This window comes from Bombina bombina, chromosome 1, assembly GCF_027579735.1.
Source record: "Bombina bombina isolate aBomBom1 chromosome 1, aBomBom1.pri, whole genome shotgun sequence".
In the NCBI taxonomy this organism is placed as follows: domain Eukaryota; kingdom Metazoa; phylum Chordata; class Amphibia; order Anura; family Bombinatoridae; genus Bombina; species Bombina bombina.
The window spans coordinates 1544279371-1544295511 of NC_069499.1; the positions used below are offsets into that span (position 1 = coordinate 1544279371).

General features: G+C 37.5%; 1 protein-coding gene across 1 annotated transcript in view; it reads left to right on the forward strand.

The window, feature by feature from the left end:
* LOC128667110 (polycystin-1-like) overlaps positions 1 to 16141 on the forward strand; it is a 248997-nt gene that overhangs the window by 214107 nt on the left and 18749 nt on the right. The window contains exons 34-42 of the mRNA XM_053722016.1: positions 1846 to 2036; positions 2174 to 2252; positions 5108 to 5274; positions 7665 to 7867; positions 12424 to 12615; positions 13658 to 13812; positions 13905 to 14020; positions 14791 to 14920; positions 15007 to 15102. Of these exons, the coding sequence (XP_053577991.1) occupies positions 1846 to 2036; positions 2174 to 2252; positions 5108 to 5274; positions 7665 to 7867; positions 12424 to 12615; positions 13658 to 13812; positions 13905 to 14020; positions 14791 to 14920; positions 15007 to 15102 (1329 nt within the window). The remainder of the gene's footprint in view (positions 1 to 1845; positions 2037 to 2173; positions 2253 to 5107; positions 5275 to 7664; positions 7868 to 12423; positions 12616 to 13657; positions 13813 to 13904; positions 14021 to 14790; positions 14921 to 15006; positions 15103 to 16141) is intronic.

Below are 16141 nucleotides of genomic sequence, written 5' to 3' on the forward strand. Positions count from 1 at the left end.
GAGATAATATCCTACTGCTAAATGTTGGGAAAGCAAGATATCTGCCAGAAACCTCCTATACACCTGCCTTAGTACTTGACTACTGCTCTCTGAATTCACAGATCTCGAGAGTGGCCAAATGGATGGCACAAGTTGAACTTTTCCCTACGTTTCTGGCCTGTGGCATAGGGTAACATAGTAGACTGTCTTAAACCTAAATGGGAGTCCTTTCATACAGGTTATGACCACCATGTTTATGCTTATATTATATCCTTCATTACTGTTTTACCAAGCAATTTAGAGTTTTTTGTCATAAGAACAGCTTGGCTACTTTCAGCTCCTAGATTTAAGGAAAAGTTATAGTTTAGGTAAACTTTAGGTGGTATAACAATTATCACCATTCCTAACGGGTTTCAGACTTTGTTGATGTGAGTCACTCCTCTTCTTAGCAGCTAGTAATGCCTTATCGTTTGGTTGTTCTTTTTGTGTATCATTGCATTTTTTTTTAACTACATTTATACCCATCTGAGATATGAGATGTATAGATCTTTAGTTGTGACCCTCAATTTTTCCCTTACTCAGCAATATATTGCTAGCTACATCTCCAGAGCCATATTACACAACAAACATGCAGCAATACTCCATATGCACATGTCAATGCTATGACTATGTAAAGGCTCTTATCTCATTCAAGTAGGTCTATCAGATGCATATCTTCATTAGCTCTCAGGATCTTATATATGGAGGTTCAGCCATCTTACTCTATACTATTATACATATAGCCTAATTAAGCCCCTATTCTATACCATGATAGAGTTTCTAATCAGTGGTCCAAGAGTGACCGTATATATCTTTAAAGTCCCTCCCCCCATGTTTTATGTCCTCATGTGGGTCCAATAGTGGTCCTATATAGTTTGGGAGGTTTATCTATTCTGACAGCTTTTTCAAAAGGCCCAAAAGCGGCCTTCGCCGTAACTACCATTTGACATAAGTCTAACTTTACAGTAGGCCCATGAGTAGTTACCACATTCCCAAAGTACAATTTAAAATAGAGGTTTCAGAAGTAAAAGCCTTGTCCTTTTCTTGACATGGCTTTTATTCAGACATTCGGCTATTCATTTGCTTTAGCAATTGTTCCTATGTTATTCTTGTGACATGAAAATTAGTGATCATTTTATCTCCTACAGTGTATTCTGTACTGCTATATTGTCATTTTGATTTCTGCAATATAGGTTTTCATACTGTTGGAATGTATACAAAACCTCAATAAAAGAATATCTTTTTTTTTTTTTTTTTTAATAAAATGTGTCTGTCAAAGGAACTGAAATAAGGGGCAGTCTGCAGAGGCTTAGATACAAGGTAATCAAAGAGGTAAAAAGTATATTAATAAAGCAGTGTTGGTTAAGAAAAAATGCACTGGGATAAGAGGCGGTCTTCAAGGACTTCGAAATTAGCATATGAACCTACCTAAGCTTAGCTTAGCTATATATTGTTTGTTTTAAATTGTATACTCTGAATCATTTACTTCTATACCTCTTTAAACTAGCCTGGTCACAAGCAAAACAATATTAAACATCTCACAAAGCAAAAAAAAAATTAAAAAAAAAATTGCATGCCCTATCTGTATCGTGACAGTTTAATTTTGACTAGACTGTCCCTTTAAATAATGAGTTTAATAAATAAAGCCCCCAGTAGTGCTGTGTTGCTCTCCAACAAAGGATACCAAGGAAACAAAGTTAATTTGATAGTAGAAGTAAATTGGAAAGTGGCACAATCTGCATGCTCTGTGTATGTGCCATGAAAGTGACATAAATCATCAGTGTATTATGAGATGCCCACCAGCACTTATCATCTGTATCTCCCCAGCTCTGCACCTCATTGGCTCTCGTCCTGTGACAGTATATATGATGTACCCTACACTACTACCAGCCTCACTCGGACTCTTCGCAGAAAGAAGGGTCAGCTACGGCTCGGTTTTGAATCTGTTGGCAGTTCTTGTAATGACCCGATTTCTGTGTCTGGGGAATCCAGCGACAGCCAGCACTTCACATACTCTGGTACCATCTATATCATCTGTGAACCCACAGTGATCTAATGTATTATTCCTTCTGTCTGTGTTACCCATAGAAATATGAGATCTTGATTGTGTAGCTAAAATTTCTAACTGAATAATTCTTTTGTTGTCCATCCTCAGAGGAGAATTTAATTCGCTCCATCACTGCAGAGTCAGACAGTGGCAGGTTTTCTCGTCGTACATATCTGCATTCACAAAGGTACCAACTACTCAGCAATATTCTCCCAAAGGTTCCACCTTCAGGGGGTATAATAGTCAAACTGAAATGTACATCAGTGCATTACATTTGTGAGAAGATGCTTTCTTTGCAATACACTTGTATGTATGTACTAAAAATGCTATCATTGTTTTAGTAGTAACTTCTCTTGTTCCCAGACCACACAGAGCTATATAGATATGCTACATGGACTTCCATTTCAATCACTGTGCCTGAAACTTGTGCCATTACTATGACCACTGCAAACACCTGAAGGCTCCTGGAGCAGGTGTCTGAAATATTGGGGCACAGTGTAAATATCCACAGCCCTGTGTGTTCTGTGCAGAGATAAAGCTTTAAAAAGTGATAGTTTTCATGTGAAACACTTTTGCTAATATTTAACCCCTTAACGACCAAGGACGTACGCCACACGTCCTCAAAAAAAATACAGTTAATGACCGAGGACGTGTGGCGTACGTCCTTGGTCTGGAAAGCAGCTGGAAGCGATCCTGCTCGCTTCCAGCTGCTTTCCGGTTATTGCAGTGATGCCTCGATATGGAGGCATCCTGCAATAACCCCCCTTGGCCATCCGATGCAGAGAGAGCCACTCTGTGGCCCTCTCTGCACCGGACATCGATGGCCGGTATCGTTGGTGGGTGGGAGCTTACGTGGGAGGCGGGTGGGCGGCCATCAGTGCTCTGTGTGAAGTGGAGGGGGGCGGGATCAGGGGCGGGATCTACGGGGGCGCGCACGGGAGCGCGCGCGTGCACGGGGGGGTGGCGGGCGGGCGCGTGCACGGGGCGGGAGCGGGTGGGAACCGCTACACTACAGAAAAAAAAAAAGTTAAAAGCTAAAAAAAAAAAAATACATCTAAATATTAAAAATAAATCTAAGGGACCTGGAAGGGGTTGTGGGTTGGTCTTGGTGTGTGGGGGAAGCTACACTACAGAAAAGGGCATTTTTTTTAACAAAAGGCAAATTTTTTTACAAAACTGGGTACTGGCAGACAGCTGCCAGTACCCAAGATGGCGCCCATTAAGGCAGAGGGGAAGGGTTAGAGAGCTGTTTGGTGGGGGATCAGTGAGGTTGGGGTCTAAGGGGGGATCCTACACATCAGCATATGTAAATATGCTTTTTTTTTTTTTTTTTAAAGGGCCAAATACCTTTTATTTTAGTACTGGCAGAGTTTCTGCCAGTACTTAAGATGGCGGGGACAATTGTGGGGTGGGGGAGGGAAGAGAGCTGTTTGGGAGGGATCAGGGGGTCTGATGTTTCAGGTGGGAGGCTGAGCTCTACACTAAAGCTAAAATTAACCCTGCAAGCTCCCTACAAGCTACATAATTAACCCCTTCACTGCTAGCCATAATACACGTGTGATGCGCAGCGGCATTTAGAGGCCTTCTAATTACTAAAAAGCAATGCCAAAGCCATATATGTCTGCTATTTCTGAACAAAGGGGATCCCAGAGAAGCATTTACAAACATTTGTGCCATAATTGCACAAGCTGTTTGTAAATAATTTCAGTGAGAAACCTAAAATTGAGAAAAAATTAACGTTTTTTTTAATTTGATCGCATTTGGCGGTGAAATGGTGGCATGAAATATACCAAAATTGGCCTAGATCAATACTTGGGGTTGTCTACTACACTACACTAAAGCTAAAACTACCCCAAAAAGCTCCCTACATGCTCCCTAATTAACTCCTTCACTGCTGGGCATAATACACGTGTGGTGCGCAGTGGCATTTAGCGGCCTTCTAATTACCAAAAAGCAACGCCAAAGTCATATATGTCTGCTATTTCTGAACAAAGGGGATCCCAGAGAAGAATTTACAACCATTTATGCCATAATTGCAAAAGCTGTTTGTAAATAATTTAAGTTAGAAACCAAAAGTTTGTGAAAAGATTTGTGAAAAGTGAACGATTTTTTGTATTTGATTGCATTTGGCGGTGAAATGGTGGCATGAAATATACCAAAATGGGCCTAGATCAATACTTTGGGTTGTCTACTAAAAAAAAATATATACATGTCAATGGCTATTCAGAGATTCCTGAAAGATATCAGGGTTCTAATGTAACTGTCGCTAATTTTGAAAAGAAATGGTTTGGAAATAGCAAAGTGCTACTTGTATTTATGGCCCTATAGTTTACAAAAAAAGCAAAGAACATGTAAACATTGGGTATTTCTAAACTCAGGATAAAATTTAGAAACTATTTAGCATGGGTGTTTTTTGGTGGTTGTAGATGTGTAACAGATTTTGGGGGTCAAAGTTAGAAAAAGTGTGTTTTTTTCCATTTTTTCCTCATATTTTATAATTTTTTTTATAGTAAATTATAAGATATGATGAAAATAATGGTATCTTTAGAAAGTCCATTTAATGGCGAGAAAAACGGTATATAATATGTGTGGGTACAGTAAATGAGTAAGAGGAAAATTACAGCTAAACACAAACACCTCAAAAATGTAAAAATAGCCTTGGTCCCAAACGGACAGAAAATGGAAAAGTGCTGTGGTCATTAAGGGGTTAAAATACAAGTGCACTCATGTACATTTCATTTGTATGTCCTTTTAAATTCCTTGTGCGAGTAGATAATGGTTTTCCCTGTAAGCAGTCAAAAGTTTTATATAGACCAGTTGTTGAGTACTTGACTTTGTCTGCTCAGGTTATTAGCTAATAGTGCTTTATATTTGTAATGCATCTTTTTCTGAAATATAATTGGCTGTTAGCCTGAGCACACCTGCTTTACTCTTGTATTGTGCACTGATTCTGTATCTGTAACTTGCTTGTAAGATTTGCTAGTCACCGGTTCTCTAATATGCACACACCACACCTCATTACATCTGTCTTTTCTTCTACAGCTCTGAAGATCTTTGCAGTCCATGGTCAGAACATGCACAATGGTCTGAAGACAGACACTGGTCTGACTCTTCCTCTTGTGTCTCAGAGGTGACCAGTAAATACTCGGAACTCCAGTATTGCTCTGATGCACCTTCTACGCCACCTTCCCCATTCAACACACATATTGGTAAGTGCAGTCAGAGAAGTGGCAGTTATAGGAGACTTTAGGGGCCATTGTAGTGGAAAGATTACATACTTCAATTGATTAGAGCATGTCATTTTAGCACTAGCGACCCTGAAATTCTATTTGTTTAACGCAAAGCATATAGTTTTATTTACCACTCAAGATCCGCAGGGCACTGCTGGTCTCGAGTGGAATTTCTTGTTGACCCCATCACCAGCGGTGGTTGCTTGACCCAGCTATGTGACCACCACTGCTAATTGGGTGACTGTCAGTTTCCTTGCAGGAACAGCAGTGCCGTTCTGATATTGTGTTGTGGTTACTGCTCACAGAAATATATTTAAAGGGACATTCCGGTCAAAATGTAAACGTACATAGATTAATTAAATCTTTGAATTGAAACATAGTTGCAATATACATTAATTGGCAAAAATGCATCTAGTAAAAGCATCTAGTAAACCTAAAAAATAATGTTATATAATTCTGCACATAGTGCAGAATTATATAACATTATATTAGCGTTAGCTTTATGCAATCTAATATTGCCTGTAAATTTTTATAAAAAAGACCCGCTCTCTGTGCTCTTCTGAGCGGGTCTGTTTTTATCACAGAGCGCATATGGCCATCTGTCTAGTCACAGCCCGGCCCGACCGCGCCATTACTCTCAGTGCAGCTCGCTCCCGCTGTCAGACAGAGCAGGAGCGAGCTGCACTGAGAATAATGGCGCGGTCAAGCCGGGCTGTGACTAGACAACTGGCCAGATGCGCTCTATGATAAAAACAGACGTGCTCAGTAGAGGACAGAGAGCGGGTCTTTTTTATAAAAATTTACAGGCAATATTAGATTGCATAAAGCTAACGCTAATATAATGTTATATAATTCTGCACTATGTCACGCATTTGGAGTTACCTAGGAGTCAGCACTGATTGGTTAAAATGCAAGTCTGTCAAAAGAACTGAAATAAGGGGGCAGTCTGCTGAGGCTTAGATACAAGGTAATCAAAGAGGTAAAAAGTGTATTAATATAACAGTGTTGGTTATGCAAAACTGGGGAATGGGTAATGAAGGGATTTTCTATCTTTTTAAACAATAAAAATTCTGGTGTAGACTGTCCCTTTATTAATAATAATAATAATAATAATATTGGATTACTTCAGTTATTAAAAAGAGCTACATTTTAAGTGGTATTTTGGATTGTGCTTAAGTACAAAACTTAAAGGGACAATTGTTTAGATATTGAAAAAATAAGGGTAAAGTTAATGTCCATAAAGCAGGGCGTGCCACCATATTGTAACTTAGGTTACCTTTTCTGCTGAGGTCAATTAGGAATGGTTATAAATGGCTTACTAGAGTGTGCAACCAATGATTGTGTGCAATATAGCTGTGTCTGCACGTATATGTTTAACATGAATTGGAAAGCTCACAATATTCAGAATTAAATTACATGAAAGGAGAGCAAAATAAATAATGAAAATATAAAGTTGTTTTACTACATGTAATTAAACAATATATATTAATATCCTGAGGTGTTTAATGTCCCTGAGCTTTTGTAATACAAATACAATCAATGCGCTATAGGGCTTAGTCCTTTACGTTTTGTTATTCCCTTGCAGGGTTGTTTGGAATTCATTTGTTAATGAAAAAACGTTCACTTACTATTTTCTTTGGGGAACATATTCAGGGCAGCACAAATGTAAATAAAGTCAACAGCTAGTGCTACTGCTACAAGCCAGCACAAAAAGATCATACACACATATATATATATATATATATATATATATACAGTATATATACACAGTATATATATATATATTTATATATATATATATATAATTCAAGCTACTACACATGTTGACAAGTATAAACCAACTGACAAGAACATTGGTAGATTGTTGTTGAATAGTGTAAATTTGAAGCCTTTTCTGATTTTAGAGAATTGTTTTTAACTGTAAATGACAACAATTTGCACCTGTGTAGTGCTTGCTGATTGGTGTCTAAATTTAGTCACCAATCAGCAAGCGCTACCCAGGTGCTGAACCAAAAATGGGCCAGCTCCTAAACTTACATTAAAATAAAGATACCAAGAGAACAAAAAAATGATAATAGGAGCAAATTAGAAAGTTGCTTAAAATGACCTGCTCTATCTGAATCATGCAATTTTATTTTTGACTAGACTATTCCTTTAAGTTCCTTCCTCTCTAACATAACTTCATTAAACTTACTGTACAGCCATAATATGACCATAAACAGAAACCTACAGTGACAAATTACTGCCATGTGCTTTCTTTCTTTTATTGGTATAATTTCTTGTTTTTTTTTACCATTCACATTGTATACCTCTACCCCTGGTAATTTCTTTCTATACATTTAAAAAAATAATTATTTGTGTTGTTCCAGGTGTTCGTTGGAGCCCCCCTGGCTGGCTATTCCCTCCCTGGATGCTGTGGGTGATATACCCAGTGCTGTTCACCCTGGCTGCGGCCTGTATTGTGGTCACGGTGCTGTACGTCTCCTCTCTCTCCAGCCACGGTTTCCTAATGTGGCTCATTTCTACCTTCTGTTCTCTGCTCACTTCTGCTGTTATTCTGGAGCCACTCAAGGTAAGGAAGGCTCTTTTATTGCAGATGTACCACTCTTCCCCTTCTCAGTTGTATGTATGTATGTATTGGGTACTTGTAAAGCGCGGCTAATCACCCGTATGGGTCTCAAGGCTGCTCATTTTATCGACCTCAGAAGGATAAAAGGCTGAGTGGACCTTGCCGGGGATCGAACCTGCAACCCTTGGGTTGCTACAGAGCTCAGCCACAGTGCCTTAGCATGCTGAGCTATCTGTCCGGTTAAATTAGTTACAATTATGGTCTGTTCCAGAGCTTTGTACATGATTTGTGGTATGTGGGTCACATAGACTAGGTTTTACCAAATTATATTCCATAGACCCCTTGTGTTCGGTGCCGTTAAAAGTTTATTTCACTTACATTATGCACAGAGATAAAAAGGTGGAAGTGTATGTTCTACAGGGCCCAATGATACACCTGAGGAAACAGCTAGCAGCGAAACGCGTAGCGTGTTTGCTAATTTGTTTGAGGTTACTTTGTTAATACCTCATCTTTTATTATGTTTTAACTTTTTAACAAACAAATTGTATTGTTTACAAGAGCGGCCAGAAAGTCTTCATTATTGGAAGAAGCTGTGGGTATGATAGCCTCAAACGTGGATCAGTGAGCTGGGTCACTGCAAACTCCCAGCACAACAGAGTTCCGCTCGATTTGCGAGTATGTCTATTATAATATTTAACAGATGCTCTTGAGTGTTCATCTGATCTGCACTAGATTGTATTAGATATGCAGAGTGTAAATTATAATTTAAGTACATTCGATGTGCAAAAATAACTTAGAAATCCTAATATGCACAAAAGTGTAATTGTTTTTTCCTAAAATGGGCGTGAATGAAATTATCTCTCTAATCTGAGCGTAATTCTGTAAAGATTTTCCCACTACAGATCCCACAGTTTTTTTCACCAACTAAAAGACGGCAAGCTTTTCTCAAAATACTCAAAATACTTATAACCTTAATAGACAAACACAACTAAAATATAGGTGATTGTAAGTGCTATACACAAAAAGCAGCGTAATGTAATTTATATTGGCTGCAGGATTTTATTTTTAAAGTCCACCCCTGCTCACTGTGGCTGTGCTCCACGAAGCAAAGTGTCCCTTTCCAGCGAGCTCTTTTACTTTCAATAGGAGACTGCACTTTTTTTTACAATTATTCCGGCAGGGCAGCCCTTGGGTCAGTGAGAATAAACCACGTCTGATCTGGTGAAGTTTAGATCATCGAGTCTTGAGTAGCCATTTTAAGACGTTGGAAAGAACTGTGCGAGTTTGGAGAGAGGACTCACTCGTTTTGTACTGTGAAATTGATATTTTGTGGTCATGACAGAAGCTAAAAGGTTACTTGAGTGTTGGTTTTGGCTGTTGCAGCTCATTATTTATTAAACACTAATAAAGTTTCCTGCCTGAATTAGTTTGGTAAACACTGACCTAGAAGTTATCTATCGGAGGGACAGTTATTATTGATAGCAAGAGTCATAACACTGAATTAACCACATACCACTAACCCAATCCTTCACTGCTACCCGATCCTCTGGTTAACCATACACTAAATCTTTGTCGAAGAGTAAACCTAGGTAGGCTTATAGGAGCTCTGGAGCATGCACGTGTCTTTACTACTCTATGGCAGCAATGTTTGTAGTAATCTTATACAATGCAATCATACATGCCTCAGAGCTATGAGCCTACCTAGGTTTACGCTTCAACAAAGAAAATTATAGAACATTTAGAACCCCTGATTGGTTAATCAGTTATGATTGTGGATCGGAGGGTTAACAACATTTCTGATTGATTAATTATAGTTCTGGTCATTCATTAAAGGGATATGAAACCCCAAAATTTTCTTTTGTGATTCAGACAGAACTTACCATTTTAAAGAAGTTTCCAAATTACTTCTATTTTTAAATTGGCCTTTTTCCCATTATATTCTAGGTAAGTATCTGGAGCACTAAATGGCAGGAAATAGAGCTACCATATAGTGCTCTTGCAAATTGATAACATTCTTGCAAAACTGCTGTCATATAGTGCTCCAGAAATGGGCCGGCTCCTAAGCATATGTCCCTGCTTTTCAACAAGAGATACAAAGAGAACGTAAAAAAAAAATCATAATAGAAGTAAATGATAAAGTTGTTTGAAATCACATGTTCTATCTGAATTTTGGAAAAAAATTGGGCTTCCCAATAAAGAGATCATCACCCAGGTCAGGTGCGTGCAGGGGGAGGAGCTATCATGTACATAGCTGAATCCATTGGCTACAAAGCACTGTGCTAAATAACTCCTTGCCAACTGTTTAGATTTACAACGGTTTATAGGTTGCTAATATGGAGCCATCTGCTGTCCCTCGATTTCATAGTGTTTCTATTATAGAGATTTGCATAAAATGTTGCCCGCAGCACGATATGTATCAGTCACATGCTCAGACCAAAGTTTTGTACCAGATCAACTGTCAGAAAAAATAAATAAATAATAATTTGTTTGGTTTGCTATTTGCTCATGGTGACATTCAGAATTTGTTTGTTAATAAAAATCTGTTTACCCTTTATTTCCTGTGGGGCAGAGGAGGGGCAGCAGCTTAAACTTTAAAGACATAAAACCCCAGAATTTTCTTTCATTAATCATTTAGAACAAACAATTTTAAATAACTTCTCAATGTACTTGTATTAGCTATTTATTTTCGTTTTCGTGTTATCCTTTGTTGAAAAGCAGGAATGTAAGCTTAGGAGTGTGCACGTGTCTGCTGCACTATATGGCAGCAGTTCGGCAAATATATTATGCATTAGCAAGAGCACTAGATAGCAGCACTGTTTTCTATCATGTAGTGCTCCAGACATGTGCACGTTATCTATCTAGATATCGCTTCAACAAAGAATATCATAAGAACAAAGTAAATTTGACAATAGAAGTAAATTGGATTTTTTAAAATAGGATTTTCTATCTGAATCATGAAATAAAAAATGTGGGTTCCATGCCCCTTTAAATAAAGTTAAAGTAGTAGCTATTGCTACTGTTACAAGCCAGCAGCAGCACAAAAACATAATTTTTAAATATTTTTTTTAATGGGGTCAGGATTGGCCAAGAATAAACGTAAAGTTTGCATACTTATTGGCTGACACAGTAATCCATTAACTGACAAGGACATTGCTGGGTCATTATTGAATAGTGTTAAATTCAAAGGCTTTCCTGCCTTAAAGGGACATGAAACCCAATTTCTTTAATTTATGATTTACAAAGAGCATGCAATTTTAATCAACTTTCCAATTTACTTCTATGGTCTAATTTGCTTGATTCTCTTAATATTCTTTGATGAAAAGCATATCTAATTATTATTATTATTGTTTATTTATAAAGCGCCAACAGATTCTGCAGCGCTGCCCATGGGTACAAAAGTAAAAGTACAACGGAGAAACAATACAATAAGAGACAACATTTTACAGACAAATACAGGGGGAATTGAGGGCCCTATTCCCGTGGGAACTTACAATCTAGATGGGTAGGAGGATGGGAAACAGGAGGTGTTTATGCAAATCTCTAAATATACTCAGCAGCTGCTGATTGGTGGCTGCACATAGATGTCTCGTGTGATTGGCTCACCCATGTGCATTACTATTTTTTTTTAAAGGATATCTAAAGAATGAAGCAAATTAAATAATAGAAGTAAATTTGAAAGTTGTATTCTCTATCTGAATCATAAAAAGAAAAATGTTGGGTTTAATGTCCCTTTAAGAGTAATGATTTGAATTTAACTAAATGAACACATCTACAGAATCATTATGTCCCATGCTCTTTTTCATTGACTTGTTAAAGGGACTGCTTGTTTATCATATTTCTAATGCAATTCTTTTGCATTTATCCAAAAATGAACGCAAATGCTTAATATGCATATTTTATTTTGCTGTTTATCTATTGAAAAGATATATGAAAGACCAGTATCATTGTTAAAGGGACAGTCTAGTCAAAAGTAAACTTTCATGATTCAGATAGGGCCTGCAATTTTAAACAACTTTCCAATTTACTTTTACCATCAAAATTGCTTTGATCTCTTGGTATTCTTTATTGAAAGTTAAAAACCTAGGTAAGCTCATATGCTAATTTCTAAGCCCTTGAAGTCTGCCTCTGCATTTTGACAGTTTTTCACAGGCAGTGCTAGTTCATGTGTGGCATATAGATAACATTGTGCTCATGCCCGTTGAATTATTTTTGATTCTGCACTGATTGGCTAAAATGCAAGTCTGTGAAAAGAACTGAAATAAGGGGGCAGTTAGCAGAAGCTTAGATACAAGGTAATAACAGAGGTAAAAAGTGTATTAATACAACAGTGTTGGTTATGCAAAACTGGGGAATGGGTAATAAAGGGATTATCTATCTTTTTAAACAATAAACATTCTGGAGTAGACTGTGCCTTTAACAAGAAAATAAGACTAGTATGTGGCTTACTGTTGCTTGCATTAATTAATATCATTATTTGATATGCTTGTTTCATTGGTTGTGCCTCTTGTCCGAACCCTTTTTATTGGCTTGTCTGATTTTACTCTCTGTGCTCCTTGTAGGCGGTGCTACTCTCCCTTTGCATAGCATTGTTCCGCCCCCCTGTGCTTAGCGAGGCTGAGGGGCTGGTGGAGGAACCACTTGTTAGGAGCATAACTAAAGACAATGTTACTGTCCGAGCACCTGGTGGGTTCAGTCTTCTGCAAGCAAAGGAAGAAGCACGAAGAATACGGGCACTGAGGAGCCTAATTAAGGTGATCATTTGTATCAGTGGAATTGCAGACATGACTGGGAATGCAAGCAATGCAGCCAATCATCAGGCCAAGAACTGTGTTTTATATAAAGCTGGCTAATGTATGAAACAACCTGGTCAGAAGTAAATACCTTTAATAGTTTACTCTAGAAAGATGCAGCATAAAACAAACCATTTTCTTGACAAAGGACAAGCATTTAATCTATCATCTATCTATCTATACACACCTACCTAATTAATATCTAAACCTTAAAGGGACATTCCGGTCAAAATTTAAATGCACAAAGACTAATTACATCTTTGAATAGAAACCTATTTGCAATATACAGGTATTGGCAAAAATGCTTCTAGTAAATGTTATCACTGTTTTATTGTTAACGTTTTTCTCTGCACGTGCATGTGAAGCATAGCTAGATATTTTCACTGTACCTACATTTGAAATATTGCAGCTGCTCCTATCATCAGTGGGGCTTGTATCATGTCAGCAATTAACAAATTGAGTCATTACTAGAATGTATAAGCACATTAGGCTCTCTGAGCAAGTCCTGTGTTTAAAATGCTGGTGCACGGTGCATACTTAAATACTCTTTTGAAACAGCTATAGCTTTTATTAGAAGCATTTTTGCTAATGCGTGTATATTACAAAAATGCTTCTGTTCAAAACCGAAATGCATCCTTGTGGTTAGCAATTTTGTCTAGAATATCCCTTTAAGTATCTTGCGTATGCTCCAGACACTGGCTGTATCCTCATATGGAGCAGAATGGGGTGTTCTATGAGTGAAACTGGTGACTATTTAACTCTATAGGAATTTGTATAACATTTCAAACACAGCTACCATAGTGTCCAAGATTCGTGCTGGTTATTGGACATATCTAAATATCCTCTTCAATAATGGATATCAGAAGAATGTAGTAAATTTGATAATGGAATGAAACAGGAAAGTTTTTTTATTTTTTATTGCATGCGCTTTCTGAATCATGGACGTTTTAAATGATACTGACAATATGTTTTGTGCATTGGACATTTATGTTTTTGTCTGCAGAGTTGTGTGGGTAACATGGTATTCTTCCTTCTGGTGTTACTGGTGAATTATCAGAGCTGTTCCCATGACAACAACATCCGCCTTCTTCATACTACCTTAAGGCAGTCGGTTACCAGGGAAACCACTGCTGCCAAGAACTTTAATACAATCCACAGGTAGGATCCTAATGATGAAGTTTTAAGAACACGCTAGACATGTAGATTGGTTGTGGTGGACACCCTGACCTTGTGCTTTTTCTCTTTTATAGTGTTACTGACATGTGGCGTTGGCTGGACTTGGTGTTACCAGTTCACTTGTACAATAACCCACGTGTGGTATTGCTAGGAGTGCCCCGTCTGTGCAAGTCCAGTACTGCATCCAATAGTAAGCTTTCTTAATAATTTATTTTCATCAAACCAAAATATGTGAAGAAATACAAAGAAAAATAATTACACTTGCACTTAAAATATTGACATTATTAAAATGTTTACATTTACAGCATCAAGTGGTAATCAATGCATTTATTTAATACCATTTCTATTTAAATATACTTGGTACTGTAAATGTTTCTCCTTTGTAATGCATCCCCAATTATACATTTTACTCACTGGAGTTTTTTCGATACAAATAGCTAATTTACCTTTATTTTGTTGTTGATTTTGCCTGTAGATAGACGCATCCCATTGAGGATGGGAGGTAGTAAACTGTTTACATTCAATTGGTCTCTCTAAGTATTGACATTTTTTTAGTATGATAGAGATTTGCAGTTTGTGCAAGCTCTGCCCATTTAAATGGGTTGTGTTTTCAATAAGCAAACACAGCAATTTTATATACAAAATAAACTGAAAGAGCAATTTCCCATATATTTTATATTCTGAAGACTGGAAGCATATTAACCATTTTCCTGCTAAGCCTTTTTTCACACTTCAGTGCTAAGCCAATTTCTAGTCACAATACACGTTCCATAAACCTCATATACTCTTTCACTACAAATAATTGTCTTCCACGCTATACACCTTTGCTCCAAACTGAACCACGTGACATCTGTAAGGTTTATAGTGAACAACATTATATACCCCATTGTTAAAATCAAGCAGAAACCTGCTATTCCAGTTTCCTTACTCAACGCACTTTTCCATTCTTCTCTCTTCCAGGACAAATTCATCCTTATTCCCTGAAATCCGCAGCTACAAATCTATTAGCTCTGTATTCACTCATTAACTGCAGAGAACCAGAACCTTGCATCAGTACTCGCCAGAGGAGTTTTTCAGATGACTATACTGGGTAAGTTTTCCTATTTACTGTAGACAGTATATAAATATCTATAATGTATCATGTCCAATGACTAAACAAGAGCCCTTTTTTTTAAGTCAAGCACTGGACTCATGTCAAGAGCTGGGGAACAGCACCAAAGTGACACAGAAAATGTTGCAACTTCTGAAAGCCAAAAACTGGTTCACAGGAAGGTACTGTCATGTTGATGCCATATAAGTTCTTAAAAAGGCCAGGTTTGACTTTTTATCTTTTGGGAACCTTCTATATTTATCCTCATTTAAAATAATTAATTGGCTCCTCAATATTTTATGTGGCTGCTAAATTCCAAATAATTTTGTTGACAAGTAATCTGCCTCTGGTAATCTCACACCAGAAGAAAAAAAATAAATGAGTGAAGTAAATTCCAAAAAGATGATGGAGCAGTTAGGCTGAGATAAAAAAAAGTGGTAGATTCAAACTGGAGTCGCTGAAAATAATGAACAGGCGTAATGGGTGTATGGAGGGGTCTGGTAAACTTTCATCTATAAGATCTGTACTGGAAGGGGGAACCCCAGGGCAAAAACATGTGGTTGTCATCTGCACACGGCATTGGATGCACATGACAAAAGGGGTTAAGAATGGGGAAATTTACCTGAGCTTGTAACATTCTACACAGTGATTTGTTCATTCAGATCACATGTTCATTTACATCTGTCCTTCATCAATCACAGAAAAGGAGACCAGAAACATGGATTCAATCAGGCTTTTCAAGAGGTGTATTTGTGAACTGCTCTTGAGTTGCAAAACCTTGAATACTGTGCTAACAAAATTACAGTGTTGATTTCAAAAACAAATATTTTGGCAATGCATGAAGTATTTTCTTGTAAGTGAAACCTTTTTTTATAAGAGGAAGAATCCCTGGAACTGGTGATAAGAACATAATATCATGATTGATAATGTGATAATGAATTTCTCTCATTCCTTGCACATAATATCAGGAAAACAAATCTCACTCCTCGCACATAATATCATGATAATAAATCTCACTCCTCGCACATAATGATAATGAATCTCTCTCACCCCTCACACATAATATCATGATAATGAATCTTACTCACTCTTCACACATATGATAATAAATCTCTCTCACTCCTCGCACATAATAATAATGAATCTATCTTACTCCTCATGCATAATATCATGATAATAAATCTCTCATTCCTTGCACATATCATAATTAATCTCTCTCAC